Source organism: Dromiciops gliroides, chromosome 4, assembly GCF_019393635.1.
Source record: "Dromiciops gliroides isolate mDroGli1 chromosome 4, mDroGli1.pri, whole genome shotgun sequence".
Classification (NCBI taxonomy): Eukaryota; Metazoa; Chordata; class Mammalia; order Microbiotheria; family Microbiotheriidae; genus Dromiciops; species Dromiciops gliroides.
The window spans coordinates 33,660,575-33,675,776 of record NC_057864.1 but is presented as its reverse complement, the minus strand read 5'-3'; the positions used below and the strand labels follow the sequence as shown (position 1 = coordinate 33,675,776).

Sequence of the window (15,202 nt, the reverse complement as noted above, 5' to 3'; positions counted from 1 at the left end):
ACCTGGGTGTGACCAGACCTGAGGCTGGTCACCCAGGATGGGGGGGGGGGATTCTTGCTGCCCTTGTGCCGTGGTATGCCTTGTCCACCTTAAGTGCCCTCTAGGCAGCCCCTGGCCCTGCTCCCAGGGAACCCTCCAACCCCAGCTGCCCAGCCACTGAGCTGACCCCGGCCCCACTGCCTAGCCCAGACCACTTTGTGTCCTGATCTGGCCCCATCCTCTCGCGGCTCCCCCAGGTTTCCAGGCCACCACTTTGGGAGGCCGAGCTGTCTGACCCCCTGCCTAGGAGGGTTCGCCGTTTCCGTGGGGCCCCGCCTCCTTGGGGTGCTTCCCGGGGGTCCAGGCTGGTTCCGCGGCCTTCTGCAGGCTTCGCCCCCTCAGACCGCTCCCTGTTTTTCGTTCAGTCCCGCCCCCGAGGTAGCCGGCTGTAGGTTTTACTTGGGCCTGCCCCTCTTCCTCAGGCCCCGCCCCCGAAGTAGCCCGCTGTGGATTTTATATGAATGGGCCCGCCCCTCTTCCTCAGGCTCCACCCCTCTAAGTGACCCGCGGTGGATTTTATATGGATGGGCCCCGCCCCTCTGCCCAGGCCCCGCCCTCTCCACGTCCTCGCTGGGGTTTAACCCCAGATACGATAGGTTTCGTAGGCCCCGCCCCGCGAGACTGCTGGGGGTAGTCTGAGCACAAGTCTTTTTTCCTCCCAGGCCCCACCCCCTTCTCCTCCAGGCCCCTCCCTCCGCCGCTTCTGCGCCTGCGGCCTGGGGCTCCGGGGCGCGCGGACGGGCGGGGCGGGGCAGGGCGGAGCGCGCGCGCGCGGGGGCGCGGACGCGGGGGCGCGCGGCGCCGCTCCCTGCTTCCCCTGCGAGGCTCCGTCTCGGCGGCTCCGGCTCCGGCGGCCCCGGGCGGGCCGCACCATGCCCCGCGGCGGAGGAGGCGGAGGAGGAGGCGGGAGCGAGAGCGGACTCGGCATCGGGCCTCCGGGGAGGCGCTAAGCGGGCTCCGGGGCCATGGGGGACGGAGCGGCCGCGGCCCGGCCCGGCCCCGGCCCCGAGCCCGAGCCCAGCCCCGCGGGGCCCTGAGCGCCGAGCGCAGCCGGTGAGGATGCGGGGGGGGGGGCCCTGAGCGCCGCGCCCACCCCCACCTTCTTTAACCCCCCCCCCCCACCTGTACAGCCCAGTGGGGCCCTGAGCGCCGAGCCCACCCCGCCTTCGCCCCCAACCCGTACAACCCAGTGGGGCCCTGAGCGCCGAGCCCACCCCCTCTGACACAGCCCAACGGGGTCCTGAGCGCCGAGCCCACCCCCTTCACCCCACCCCCCAATACAGCCCAGTGGGTCCCTGAGCGCCGAGCCCACCCCCTCATCCTTTCAATTGTACAGCCCAGCCATGACTTGAATGCCCAGCCTACCCCACTCTGACCCAGCCCGGCCCTGAGCACCCAGCCCATCTTCCCTAGCCCCCACTCCTACTGCCCTGCGGGGTCCTGAGTGCCAAGCCACCTCCTCTTGTTTTCTCCACTTCAGCCCACACCCCCCTAGCCTGTGAGACCCACTGGCCTTACCCTAGACTCTGAGGGCTGAAGCCCCCCTCCCCCCATCTACCGACCCCTCCTGACCCGCAAAGATGTAGCAATTGGGGAATCCCCCTCCCCCATTGGGGCCCACAGCCAAGGGGACCTTCAGCCTCCCCCATCCTTTCCCCAGCATCCTCTACCTGCCTTGGCCTTCTCTTTGTCCCTGACTCTCCCAGGGTTCCCTCAGGCCTCACTTAGTTTTCCCCTTGTTAACTTGTCATCAGTTCCTTCTTTCTTTCTTCTTCCTCCCCTTACCTTCAGACTTCCCTGCTTCCTTTTCCTTCCCTCCCTTCATTCCTCCTCTTCCTTCATGGTCCAGAGCCTCTCTTTCCCCATCCCTGCCTCCAGCACCTCCTGCCTGGGAGCTTAGAGTTTGTTGTGATCTGAACTCAGCTGCCATGTGCTTGAATTGGGGCCTTGTTTGGAAGCAGTTGGGCTGGCTGGGCTGGATGGGGCCTGAGCCTCTGGATCTGGGCAGGTGCTGCTGCTTCTGTGCCCCACAGAAGGTGATGGTCACCCTGCCCGGCGCATGAGGGGACAGCTGCTGCTGCTGCACACTGCCACCTGTGGCCCCCAGTGCCAGCCAGGCCTCACTGCCTCATCCTCCTTCCTTCCTGAGGAGGGCCCTGGGCGTGCCCACTGTCTGCAGTCCCTACGGCCCTGCCTGGCATCTTGCTCAGAACCAGGGGTGCCTGACAGCTTCTGTCTGTCTCAGCTTCTCAGGGTGGGGTCCCAGATCCTTCCCAGCAGGCCAAGAACTCCAGCCCGGCCATGAGAGAAGGGGGGCTGTAAACTGTGTCTGGCCTCGCCTTGCTGGCTCCAGGGTCTTCCCCTTCACTCCCAGCTTTGTGCTTTGGGGAGTTTGGGAAGGGACTGGTCTAGCCAAGCCTGCTGCCCTTCTTGGGGGCTGAGATTCAGGCACTGGGGAGATGGCCTTCCCTGCTCCCCCAGACCATCAGCAGGTGGGTCTCCCCGGCCGGCGCAGGTGTTGGGGTCCCAGCTGGGGCTGCCCGCTGCCAGGGTGGAGCCAGCTGGCTGTTTATTGGCAGGGCCGGCAGGACCAATGCCCAGGCCGAGCCGAGCAGCCAGAAGATGAGCAGGCTGCTGGGGGGGACCCTGGAGCGGATCTGCAAGGCCGTGCTGCTTCTCTGTCTGTTGCACTTCCTCATCGCCGTCATCCTCTACTTTGACGTCTATGCCCAGCACCTCGACTTCTTCAGTCGATTCAGTGCCCACGGCCGCCGAACTGCCGCTCACTCGCCGCACCCTGCTGCTGCCACAGGCATCGGCACCAACTGCTCCCGGCCCAACGGCACAGCCCCCAGCTCGGAGGCTCCTAGCCCCCGGCCAGATGCCAACCACTCGGTCACCACGCTGCCCCTGCCCCCGTGCCCTGACATGCCACCTGGGTTAGGTGAGGCCCCTTGCAGGGCATGGGGGGCCAGCTCTGTGTGTGCAGGGGGGGGAGGTCATTGGGGCTTGAGTCCCCTGGCGGCTTCCCTTACGAGAGCCCCCTCCCTTCCCCCAGTGGGCCGGCTGCTGATTGAGTTTAGCTCACCCATGCCAATGGATCGGGTCCAGCGGGAGAACCCTGGTGTGCAGGGGGGGGGCCGCTATGCCCCCCCTGACTGTACCCCTCGGCAAACTGTGGCCATCATCATCCCCTTCCGCCACCGAGAGCACCATCTTCGATACTGGCTGCACTACCTGCATCCCATTCTCCGGCGGCAGCGGCTGCGGTACGGCATCTACGTCATCAGCCAGGTGTGCATGGCCAGCTGGCGGCCAGGGAAAGTGGGGGCTGGGGAGCAGGTCAGGTGGACAGTTCAGCCCTCCCAGAGCCTTGAAGAGCTCAAGCTGGAGCCCAGCCTGGGCTACTGGGCCATTGAGGAACAGACCCCCCAGGCTCATCAAGGCACACCCGATCACACCTGCTCACCCTCACATACCCACACACACACCCCCACGGAGGTCTTCACAAGCTGCTTGCTCACCTGGACAACTGGCTTTCCTGCTTCTTTTCAAGTACAGGGCAAGTTGGGTATTGCCAATTCTTCCCTGTGAGCCAGAAAATGCTGCTCTTGGGTACAGAGTAGGATTTCTAATCTGTGGTCCTTTGGCCCTCCCCACCCCCCAACCCCCACCCCCCACCCCCACCCCCACCCCCCAATTTGGAGGCCGGTGGCTGGGTTTGGGGGCCTGTACCTGATGCCAGTGACGCCCGGGGCAGACCACACTGTTGTTCTGCTCTTCCTGATCTCAGAGTGCCAGGCTCAGTGGCAGTGGTGGCCCCTTTGGGCCGCCCTTCCCAGCAGTCCTCCAGGAGGTGCCCAGTGAACTGTCTCCTTACCTTGGAAAATGCTCTCTCTCCTTTCGGGAGCTCCTCCTTCTTGCCCTTAGAGATGTGCAGTCATCAGAGGATGGGGCCTGGCCCGTAGCTCCTGGGCCTGGGGCGTGTCTGTTGGGGGCAGCCCAGTGACCACCATGTATTCCCTCCTCCCCCAGCATGGCGAGGACACATTTAACCGGGCCAAGCTCCTCAATGTTGGCTTTTTAGAGGCACTGAAAGAAGACCCTGCCTATGACTGCTTCATCTTCAGCGACGTGGACCTGGTGCCCATGGATGACCGTAACCTCTACCGCTGTGGGGAGCAGCCCCGCCACTTTGCCATCGCCATGGACAAGTTTGGCTTCCGGTGAGCAAGCCCTTCCGCTTCCCCGGGGGCTAGGGGTGGATACTTGGGGCTGGGGGGCCCGGCCCCCTCCCTGCCATTGCCCCTGCAGCTCAGGGTTGTCTCAGGATGGGGGTGGGCGGAGCCTTTGGACCCATGCTGCTAGACTTAGCCCATTTGCTCTTGGCTCTCTGTAGACTGCCCTATGCCGGTTACTTTGGGGGTGTATCAGGTCTGAGCAAGGCCCAGTTCCTGAAGATCAATGGCTTCCCCAATGAGTACTGGGGCTGGGGGGGAGAAGACGATGACATCTTCAACCGGTGAGGCTGGGGCCTGGGCGGCGCCGAGAAGGTGAAATGGGGAGGGTCGGGACTGGCCTCGAGTCAGCTAGGCCGGGGGGGGGGGGGGGGAGATAGGAGGGGCGGGCTCGGCGTGTCGGCTCAGGGCTCAGCTAGACTAAGTGGGGGTGAGAGGGATGGGGGGCATCCGTAGGGGCAAGGGCAGGGGCCTGGGCAGCTAAGGGGTTAACTGAGCCTGCATCATTGCCCTTGGCTCAGAGATCTTTACTCAGCCTAAGTCCCACCCCCTTCCATCTCCCCTAGGATTTCCCTCTCAGGGATGAAGGTCTCCCGCCCAGACATCCGCATCGGCAGATACCGAATGATCAAGCATGATCGGGACAAGCATAATGAGCCCAACCCCCAGAGGTGACCCCTGACCCCCCCAGGTGGCCCCTGACCCTCACCCCTCCCCATCCTCATATGGTATCTCCCCTCCATGCCTTCAGGCAGCCTGAGGCACAGTTAAGAATAAAAACCTCAGCAGTTCTTAAGAAAACCATTTTTACAATTTAAGTCTATGTTTAGAGATTAGATTCAGTGTTTCCTGAACACCTGTGCCCATCCCTCTCCTGGCACTGTGAGGAATGTGCAGGGAGTCCCCCAGTACCAGGCACACCCAGCAAGAAGTTGAGCTTCTGGCTCTGTGGAGAAGCTGAGGCTTCTGCCTTAGGTAGAGACACTTCAAATCCATTCACTCCTGAAAGGGGAGGTCCTGGGCCTAAAGAGAAGTCAGGGAAGGCTCCCTGGAGGAGGTGAAGCCTAGCAGAAGGGTAGTCTTAAGACAAGTGGGGGAGCCCACCATGAGCCTGAGCCTGGTACACAGCAGGTTAGCAGGCCCCTGGGAGTTGAGCTGGAGAAGGGTGTGGTGGGAGAGGAGGCTGGAAAGACAGGTTGGCTCTTGAGCTTGAGTGTGAGCTTATCAGAGCTGGGCTTTAGGATGACTGGAAGCAGGGGCTGGGACCAGTGGCTTTAGAAGCAGTCCCGGAGATCGGGAAGGACTCATCAGGCTTTGCTGCTAGACTGGAGAGAGAGGGAAGAAAGGAAGAGAAGGTGGTCTGCTAGCGGCTGGGGCTGGGGCTGGGTGTAGAACTGATGTGTGACTTGTGCTGAGTGACCTGAGCTCTGCACTCCTGTAGGGGAGGGGCACAGGATACAGAGCAATGGGAGACCCACCACTGAGGAGGGGTGGGGATGCCTGGGGGCCAAGGGCACTGTGAGGGAGCCCCTGAGGAGGGTCAGGACACAAGGGAGAGGGGGAAAGTGCAGGCTAGGGAGAGAGAGGCTCTAAGCAAGCAATCAGGGAAGAGTCTGGCTTGGTTGGAGGAATGGGTCATGGAGAGTTAGGGTGGAGACAGATTCGGAGGGAGAGGTGAGGGTGGCCTTGAGCTTGGGAGCTGGGACTCAGGGCAGTGACTGGCTTCTGTGTGTGAGCTTTGGAGCAGGAGCTAACGGGGCACTAGGAAGAGAGTAGCACCAGAGGTGGTGATGAGGTAGCTGGGCACAGGGAACCCAAAGGCAAGCGAAACAATCCCTGCTTTCTGAAGGCAGGGAGAACGCTAGGAGCACAGCCACTAAAGCACAGAACCGAGTAGGTGCAGAGTAATTGGGCTGAGATGGAAGGAATTCAGTGGTGCCACAGAGGTAGAGCGAGAAGGAGGGCATCCTAGGCATGGGGGCTGGCCAGTGCAAAGGCCCAGAGATGGGAGACGGGAGGTCATGCCCAAAGAATGAGGAAGGCAGTGTGCCTGGACTGGAAGTACAAAGTACAAAAAGGCCGGAAAGGTCAGGGGGGCCTGGAAGGCCAAACAAGAGGTGTTGAATTTGGTCCTAGAGGTAATAGGGAGCCATTGGAGTTTGTTGAGCAGGTATTGGGTGTGGGTGGGTGGGGTTAGGGAACACGGTTCAACCTGTGCTTTAGGAAAATCACTTTAACAGCTGAGTGGAGGCTGGACCCGGTCTATTGCAGTAGTCTCGGTGTGAGGTGATGGGGCCCTGTGCGAGGGCAGGGGCTGGGTCAGGGAGAAGAGGGAGTATTGGAGAGGTGCTACAAAGGTAGAAATGGACAGACTTTGGCAATAGCTTGGATTTGGATAAGGTGTTGAGGATATGAAACATTAAAGGTTATAAAGCACCTTCTGAGGTGGCCCCTTCCCCACTCTCACTGACCTTTCCCTGTTCTTCCTGATTCTGCCTTCCTGGGCATAGGCTCATAGAGCAAGAGCTGGAAGGAGGAAACTGAGGCCTGGGCAAGTGATTTGCCCAAAGTCACTAGGTAATGGGTAGCAGGATTTGAACCCAAGTCTTCTGAGTTCACAGGTTTCCTCTTTCTACTTTGCCACACTGTCTCTATCCATCCAATCCCACTCTTCCCTGACCCTAAGGGTTCTCATCTTAGACTCTCAGAGTCATATTCTGCCACATTCTTAGAAAAAAATTCCCTGGGCAGCCTCCCAAACAAGGAGTCACCTAGCCTTCACTTAGACTTCCTTCCAGGTCAATTGTAAAAAATGGTGGTGGGCCACACCCTCTTGCCATTGCCCTGGAACCATGAACCATGACAGCTCAGAATTCTAATCTAGTGGCCATCATGTCCAATCCCCACCCGAAAAGGAGCCACACCATTCCACCCTGGCTAGTGGCCAGCCAGTCTCTGCTTAAAGAGTTGGAGAGATGAGGAGCCCACCATCTCCCAGAGAAGCTCGCTCCACTTCGGGGCAGCTTTCCTGACGTCCCTTCCCTGCTCCTGGTCGTGCCCTCTGGGATCAAGGCCCTCCTCAGTATCTGTGTCCTCCAGCAATGCAGATTGCAGCCCAGGCCTGCCTGCCTATTCTGCTGACTCCTGGCCCAGCCAGAGGCTGGGGGCTTCTGAAGTACCCATCAGGTCTCACCCTTGCTACATGACCAGCCTATGGATCTTGACTCCAGTTTCTCATCTGGGACACTGCGGCTTTCATCCTTTCCCTCACCCTTGGCGTGGTCCTTCACTTGGCTTTTGAGGCTGCAGCATTTCATGACTCTCCACCTCATCCCATGGCCAGCTGAATGTCGATGCTACAAAGTTAGTCATTCAGAGGACATCCGTCTTTCCAAGGCAGCTACACACTGCCAGCCACCTCCTGTCCCTTTGCAGGATCTGGCCCAGCTCTGTGGCCTGGTGGAAGGGCTCCGTGGCCCGATGGAAGAGCAATGTGGGCCATCCATCCCATGGCCTGATGGAAGATCTGGACCAGGCTCCTTCCTCTTCATGATTTTTTCCTGACTCTGGAATGATGCTGGCTCTCCATTGGGAGGGTCTGTAGTGTTTGCTTCTTGCTTCTGCTCCCCTGTGTCATTGGTCAACAGCCCTCCTCTTTTTGGACTGCCCTCCTTCCTGAAGGGGCCCAGCCTCCAGCAAGCCTACACTGCCCTGTGCTGTGTCCTGCTTGAGATCTGGAAGTGGAATTGAGGGCCCAGGTTATCCTATTCTGTCTTTTCAGGAGCAGGGTGTCATTTTAATGAGGGAGACTCCTACCAGGAGCAGGATTCTCAAGGCCAAGCTCTGCTAGACTGAACCCGAGGAAGAAGCACAACAGGATCTTGTTTCTCTGTGACCTTTGGTCAATTGGGTGACTGCTAGGATCCATGCCTGTTGCTTGGGAGAGAGACCCTTGCTGAGTCCTTCTCCTATCTTCATTAAGGACATGTATAGTAGGCTGCCTGAAGATGGGCCTCTAGACCCACCTGATGGCCCATTTCTGGTACTGATGAGACCTCAGTTTTCAGGGCACTGGGATCCTCTTCCCTTTCAGATACATTGAAACCAGATCCCTTGAGGCCTCTGGGACCTAGGCCACTTCTGTGTGGCCTTGGGCTAACCCAGCGGCAGTCTCCTTCCTCAATGCCATTTCTCCTTTACAGAGGCACAGAATTCGAGATCCAGACAGGACCTCAGCAGCCAAGTTTGTCCAATCCGTACCTGAAAAACAAGCTCTTCTAGGACATCTCTGACAAGTGATCATTGAGCCTCTATTTGCATTCCTGCAAGGATGGGGAGCAGAATTGAGGGACAGGAGGTCCTTCCCAGCATCGGGCCTAGATTGACTTCTCTCCAGCTTCCTCCCACTTTCTCCTATTGCTCCTGGTTCAGCCTTCTGAGGCCAAGGCCTTTCCAGCCCCAGAAGAATCTCTGGTTCTTCGGCTGCTCCTCCTTTCTCACCAACTCCAGGCCCTCTCCCCTCCTTTGGGTGCTTTCCAGCTCATCAGTCCTTTCAGCCCTGAGCACAAGCCTCCAGCTGACCCTGGAGCAGGGCCTGGCCACAGGATCTGTCACTTCTTGTTCCCAGAAGCCCTGGCTCTTGGTGTGCTGCACACTTCAGACTCATAGTGCGCTTGCTGACCAGAAAAACCCTCAGGTCTTAATGAGACAAGATGCTTGCCCACCATGGCTTCCCCACGTTATACCTTTGAGTTCCATTTCTTGAACCCCAACTTTACACTGATCCCTATTCAGTTTCTTTTGATTAGATTCAGCCCCATGCTCTGGCCTGCCTGGCCCCTTTGTGTCCTGGCTCTTTCATTCAGCATAAAGCCTGGTGTCAATCGCAGATTTGAGAAGCAGGCCAGCTATGGCTTTGTCATAGTCATCGATAAAAAGGTCCCAAAGCACAGCCCCAACCAGGCATCTCTGGGGCTGCTCCACTGGGGCCTCCGTGCCAAATGGACATAACACCGCATGTGGCTACTCTTCCCCTTTGGCCATTCGTCCAGTTGAGAATCTCTCTAATTGCATTACTGGGCAGCCCATCAGCTTTCCCACAAGAATGGCATGAAATCCATCATCAGCCCAAATCTAGGTAAATATATCTCAACCAATCAAGCGCTGGGGATTCAAAAAGAGGCAAAAGACAGTCCCTCGTCCTCAAGGAGCTTACAGTCGAATAGGCTGTAATGTCTCTAATCTGTAATATTGCTCACATTCTCCTTGGCGACCAGCCTGTTAGCCCTGCTGGAGAGAAGGGCATGAGGCTCATCTGGCACAACTTGATCTTGAAGCCATGGTCCTTTTGGCGATCACTGCTTTTTATACTCATGGTTCCCCAACTGTCTCTTTAATAATAGGTTCTAGACTTCTGCCTGGAGTTAATGTCAAGTTCCCTGGCCTATAGTCTGAGGATTCTATTCTCTTCTCCCCTGCCCCACCTGCCTTTTAAAAACTGGATCTTCTAGACATCACCCACAGTGGCCCAGCCACCCCATCCGCCAGTTTGTTTTGTTTCTTAGGGCCTGAAGATGTAGTTTATTCATCTTGGCCAGGTGACCTGAGAGTGTCTCAGAGCAGCTGGTACTTTCCTGTTGTCTTGCGACATATCTTGGGTAGCAACTCCCTGTTTCCCACATTTATTCTATTACTTCTGAGTGTGAAATTTGTTCTCCTTGCTAGAGAAAATGAAATCAAAATGAGAGCCGAGCGGTTGCTCCTGCATGTTTCATGTGGAGCAGTGGTCTTGCCCCTTCTCTGAATGTCCCTCACCAGCCTCAGCTCAGCCTGATTTTACGGCTTCTCACACTCTTCTTAGAGGTTCATCTTGTTCATCTCATGTGACCTTTACCTTCTTGCTTCCATCTACTGTACTTAACCCTTTAAAATGTAAGTTGGTTGGTGAGTTCCCTATGTGTCCTCATCTGTCTCTTCAGCAAACTCCCATTTTTTCCTCTTTTTTAGAGTTGGAGGCAGTTAGATAGTACAGTGCATCGAGCACAGGACTTGAGAATTGGGGAGGCCTGAGTTCAAATCTAGTCTCAGACGCATTTTAGCAGTGTGACCCTGGGAAAGTTACTTGATCTCTCAGCCTGTTTCTTATTTGCAAAATGAGGATAATAGCACCTACCTTACAGTGTTATGAGGATCAAATGAGATAGCATGTATAAAGTACTCTGCAAACCTTACCGTGCTATGTAAATGCTAGCTATTGTTATGTTATTACTTTGTTTCCACAGAATTTCATTCTTGAAAATTTCTTACCCCTCCTCATCTGACTTCCCTTGGGTAATTTCAGTCCCTGGGCCTTTGGAGTCCCTTGAAATCTACTCTGCTAAATCTAGGCAGCCTGATGAGCCAGATGTGCTTGGTGTTCCTCTCCTCTCCTACAGATTTTAAGATGGGGTGAATATTCTTCCCTAAAATGACCCCATTTCCTTCTCTTTCTGCCCCAATTGATCTTCATTCAAATGTTCTTTTTGTGGTCCCCACATCTTCTCATGGTGTGTTCCCCCTGCCCACTTTATGCCAGTCTTTTTCCTTTTGATGGAGGAATCTTGGCTCCAAACCAGCTAGGTGGTCTGCTGGACCTGTACTTAGGAAGACCTGAGTTTGAATCTTGTCTCAAACACTTACTGCCTATCTAACCCTGGGCAAGTCATTTAACCTTTCCATGTCTGAGTTTCCTCATCTGTAAAATAGGGCTGTTGTGAGTGAGATGACAAATGTAAATCAATTTGCTCTTGAATGTGAGGTATTATTATTTCAGCAAATCTCAAGATGCCTATGGAGGCAAATGTGTTTGCCAGTGTTAGGGACTTGAGGTCTGTGGTCCTCTCCATCTTCTGCCTTCTGTTATCTGTCTTCCTTCCACTTTTATCCTTAAATGCCCTTGGGATGGTTTTGCTTAGCTGGGTCTCTTGCCAGACTCTTGAAACATTTTTCCCTCTGCCGCTTCTTGGTGTTAGTTCAGCTTCTTTAGGAAATGGTTTTAATCTGTGTCAATATCCATTCCTCTGTTAATTTTTCAGCAGCTTATTTTAATCAGTCAGGTTGTTGATCATATCTTTGTCTCATTCTTATTCTTCATGTTTTATACCACTTTTGGTCTTTGTGCTAAGCTGTACTCAGACAGCTGATTTAGGAATATCTCCAACATCAGTAATGATTTTTTTCTATTAACATTAAAAATAACAACACCTTATATGGCACTCACCACGTTAAAACATCCCAGTTCTTTTCTTGTAGAAAGTATTTCTGACATACTGACTGGTGACTCTGACCTGAAGAGCACTCTTATAGCCCCGAAGCTGTCTTTTTTGTAGCCAAGTGTGTGACTTTATCCTGATTCGTTCTAGGTCTTCTCAGGTTCCTCTTCTGTCAGTGTGTTAACTATTTTTCTCAGCTGTGTCTCATCTATGAATCTGGTAATTATGCCATATGTCCTTTCTTACGTGTCACTGACACATAGACTGAACCAGTGTAGGGCCAAGGACAGAGTTCTGGGGTATTCCACAAGACACCCTCTTTCAAGCTAACATTTCCCCAAGACTCCTCTTTGGATCTGGTCATTCACCCAACTCTGAATTGCCCTCCAATTACTCTCACCTAAGCCCCTTTATCTTGACCATAAGCATATGATGGGAAGCCTTGGTCTGAAAAGTACAGACCAGAAACAGTGGGGGTGGGGTGGTGAAATCAAAGTGGGGGGCCTCCATCCTAGGATGCCCAACTCTTGCTTTAAGATCTCTAGAATGGGGAGCTCCCCACTTCCTGAGGCCATCCATCTGGGACAGCTCTGGTGCTTAGAAGTCATTTCGCTTTCCACAACTCCACAGCCCTGTGGTATCCCCAGAACTCTGCTGAGAGAAAGTGGCCCTTTTTGAGGATAAAGCCTGGAGGCACCAAGGATGCACTCCCTTTCCCAAGGGTCATTCAGCCCTACTTGTGTGCTGCCCCTCTGTATTGTGCATCCAGGAAACACGGACTGGCAGACAACTTCTGAGGCCACGCCATCTGGACAAGACATGTGGCTCATCCTGTGGGGATAGCCAGGCTGCCTCTGGGGAGATTTTAGACCCCAAGGCTTCATGCTCCAGCACCAAGGAGGATGACACCCTTGATGGGGCAATCGCCTATGGGATGAGAGGGCAAATAATCGAGGCTGTTGAACAAGCTTATCTTTATTGTCTTTCAAGGTTTCCCATATACTCTGGATGTATGAAATATTCCTAGCTGAAAGACAGCCAGCTTCTGAGCTTTCCCTCCCAGGCCAAACTTGCCTCCTTGTGTTTTGGTTTCCTTTTTTCATACAGAATCACTGCATCAATTAAATCTATGCTTGGTGACTTGAACTCATCGACGGTAACAGGGTATTACCTTGTCATCCGTTTCCCAAATTTGCCATTGATTTTCTTCTGTCAGAGTAGGCTAGAGTAAATTCCTATTCTCTTGTTCCTCTGATCTTCACCCAATGCTCTCCATTGTATTTATTCCACTTTGGCGTCTGGATTTCCTCCCATAATTTCTCCCTTTTTACCAGTGCTTCTTGTTCTGACATCATTTCCCAGTAAATCATCTCCCATCTTCCCATACACAAGGCACGAGAAACCTCCTAAGGTAGGGGAGTCAATGAAGGGTCCCCATCGCTTTCTACACTCGTAGTTGACTGTGAATGGAAAGAAGCCTGTGTGGGGAGTAATGACAGGGCTCTTTCCTTGTCTTCATGCAGTGGCTCCCTTGATCTCTCTGGTTTCCTCATCCAGCAGTGGTCTGGAGCCCCAGATAGTCAGGTCTGCCATTGTTCAGACCCCCAGATGCCAGACCTCTTTTCCTGTCCCATGTTCGTGTGTGGGCAGATCACTGAAGGCTGGTGTTTTCATGTTGCCCCCTTGAAGTGTCTCTGGCAATCCTGGTCCTCCCTCTCCACTGATGGCATTCTTGCTCACTTGGCGTCTCAGAGGATCCTAGGGTTCAGACTGCACACCTTACAGTAGAGGAAACTGGCACCTCGGAGGTAAAGCCCTTTGCCCAAGGTCACCCAGGCAGTGAGCAGCAGAGTTGGGTGTCAGCCCCAGCTCCTGCCTCCAAACGCCACATTCCTTCCACTGGGTTTTACTGCTGGGTTTAGGGGTGTGCCTGTGCATAGGCATGATGTGTTGATGGTCTCTGATGTAGAGTGCTTGGCATCTGCCCTGGCCCTTTCCCTTTGTCCTCTTTAGGATCCTAAGTCCTCCCCTGCTCCTCCTCCCTGCCGAGTCCTCCTCTGCCCCCTCCCTGTCCCTGCTGAATCTTCCCCTTCCCTCCTCCCTGCCTTGGCCCCCTGAGTCCTCCCCTGCCCTCCTTGCCCCTCCTCCCTGAGGCCTCCCCTGTCCTGGCTCCCTGAGTCTTCCCTCCTCCCTGTCCCTGCTCTCCTCCCTAGCCCTGTGCCCCAAGTCCCTCCCCTGCTTAGACCCTGAGGCTGACCCTGAACCCTCCTCCCAGGTTCACCAAGATCCAGAACACGAAGCTGACCATGAAGCGGGACGGCATTGGCTCTGTGCATTACCGAGTGCTTGAGGTGTCCAGGCAGCCGCTCTTCACCAACATCACCGTGGACATCGGCCGGGCACCGCCACGGCCAGCTCGAGGATGACGGCCGTTGCCCGGGAACTCGGGGTATCTGCGGAGGGCAGGGGTGCCTGCTGGCCTGTGACTAACTGCTGGGGAGCTGCCCCACTGGCCATGGGCATGAGGCCACCCTTCCGGGGGGGGGCTGGGCCAGGCAGGGCCCACAGAGCGCCCTCATGCCCCTCCTGCTGCAGGACTCGACTGCTCGCCTCGGGGCTTAGCATACATTGCTTGGTCTGTTTGTCTGTGTGTCTGAGTCAGAAGGCATTTTCCTGTTTTCTGACCTGCTGGCTCAGGGACCTGGGCTTCCTCCCCACTATGGGCTCCAGCTGGTGCCCCAGGGAGGGGGAGGGGCCCGCTCCTCCAGCCAGGCTCTGCCCTCCCCCCAGCACCTCAGGTTCTATCAAAGGAGGTGTTTCCTGGGGACACTGAGTCTGGGGGAGGCAGAGGTGACTCAGCACCATCAGGGGGGCAATGGGAGTCTCCCACCTTCCTCTGCCTCACTGTCAGGGGACCCCTTGTGGCCCCAGCCCCACCACTGCCTGGCTGGCCTTAGGCAAGTCCCTTAGCCGTTCTGGGCCTCAGTTTCCTCATCTGTAAAATGAGGGGGTTGGACTGTATGATCTTTGAGGTCCCTTCCCAGCTCTGAGATCTTGTGTCCCTACTTCACCTCTCTGTGCCTCAGTTTCCCCATTTAAATCCCCAATTCCTTGAGAGGGGAGGAGCCAGCATCACTCCCCCCTGGCCCTCTGGAGATGGAGGGCTCTCCCTGCCCTTGCCAAAGGGTTTGTGGGAGCAGAAGGAGGTAGAGTCGAGAAAGGGATGAGCCCAGGCTCAGGCTCTCGCTGCCAGCTTTGGGGCCCCCAGACTTGGGCTCAGGGCCCTGGGAGAGCTGGGCTGTTGTGTCCATCTGGGGTGGCGGACTTGCATGGGTCAGGGGCTAGGCAGGGCAACTGATGACAAAAGCTAGGCCCCTGATAGGGTAGGGGACCCTCCCTCCCCTGCTTGGGGAATCTTTGTATATCACATGGGATTGGTTTGAGTGCTTTAGTAAAAAACCTGAAGAGAATTGGGGCTGAGCCTAAGTTGCTTTCACACTGTGGCCTCCACGTGCCTTTTCACAGGGGGGGGGGCGGGGAGCAGGAGAACGTGGGTCCTCATTGCTACAAGGGGATGGGGGGTGGGGCAGTGAGAACCCAGAGAGACCCCCCCCCCCCAATAGATACATGCGCACACACAGAAGGAAGCCTCGTGTGTTCCTCCTGGAAGGAGGG

The 15,202-nt window shown here is 55.9% G+C and overlaps 1 protein-coding gene across 2 annotated transcripts; it reads left to right on the top strand.

Annotated features, from left to right (window-relative positions):
* The first annotated feature begins 831 nt into the window (after positions 1-831).
* Positions 832-15,002, top strand: B4GALT2 (beta-1,4-galactosyltransferase 2). 2 transcript variants are annotated; one of them, XM_044005561.1, is made up of 8 exons: positions 832-1,092; positions 2,619-2,983; positions 3,098-3,333; positions 4,075-4,265; positions 4,439-4,561; positions 4,844-4,948; positions 13,217-13,335; positions 13,803-13,922. In XM_044005561.1, the coding sequence occupies exons 2-7, from the start codon at positions 2,662-2,664 to the stop codon at positions 13,287-13,289; spliced, it is 1,050 nt and encodes a 349-aa protein (XP_043861496.1). In that variant the 5' UTR covers positions 832-1,092; positions 2,619-2,661; the 3' UTR covers positions 13,290-13,335; positions 13,803-13,922. The 2 variants fall into 2 exon arrangements, with proteins under 2 accessions (XP_043861496.1, XP_043861495.1); XM_044005560.1 differs by lacking the exon at positions 13,217-13,335 and having other exon boundaries at positions 835-1,092; positions 13,803-15,002.
* The last annotated feature ends 200 nt before the right edge of the window (positions 15,003-15,202 follow it).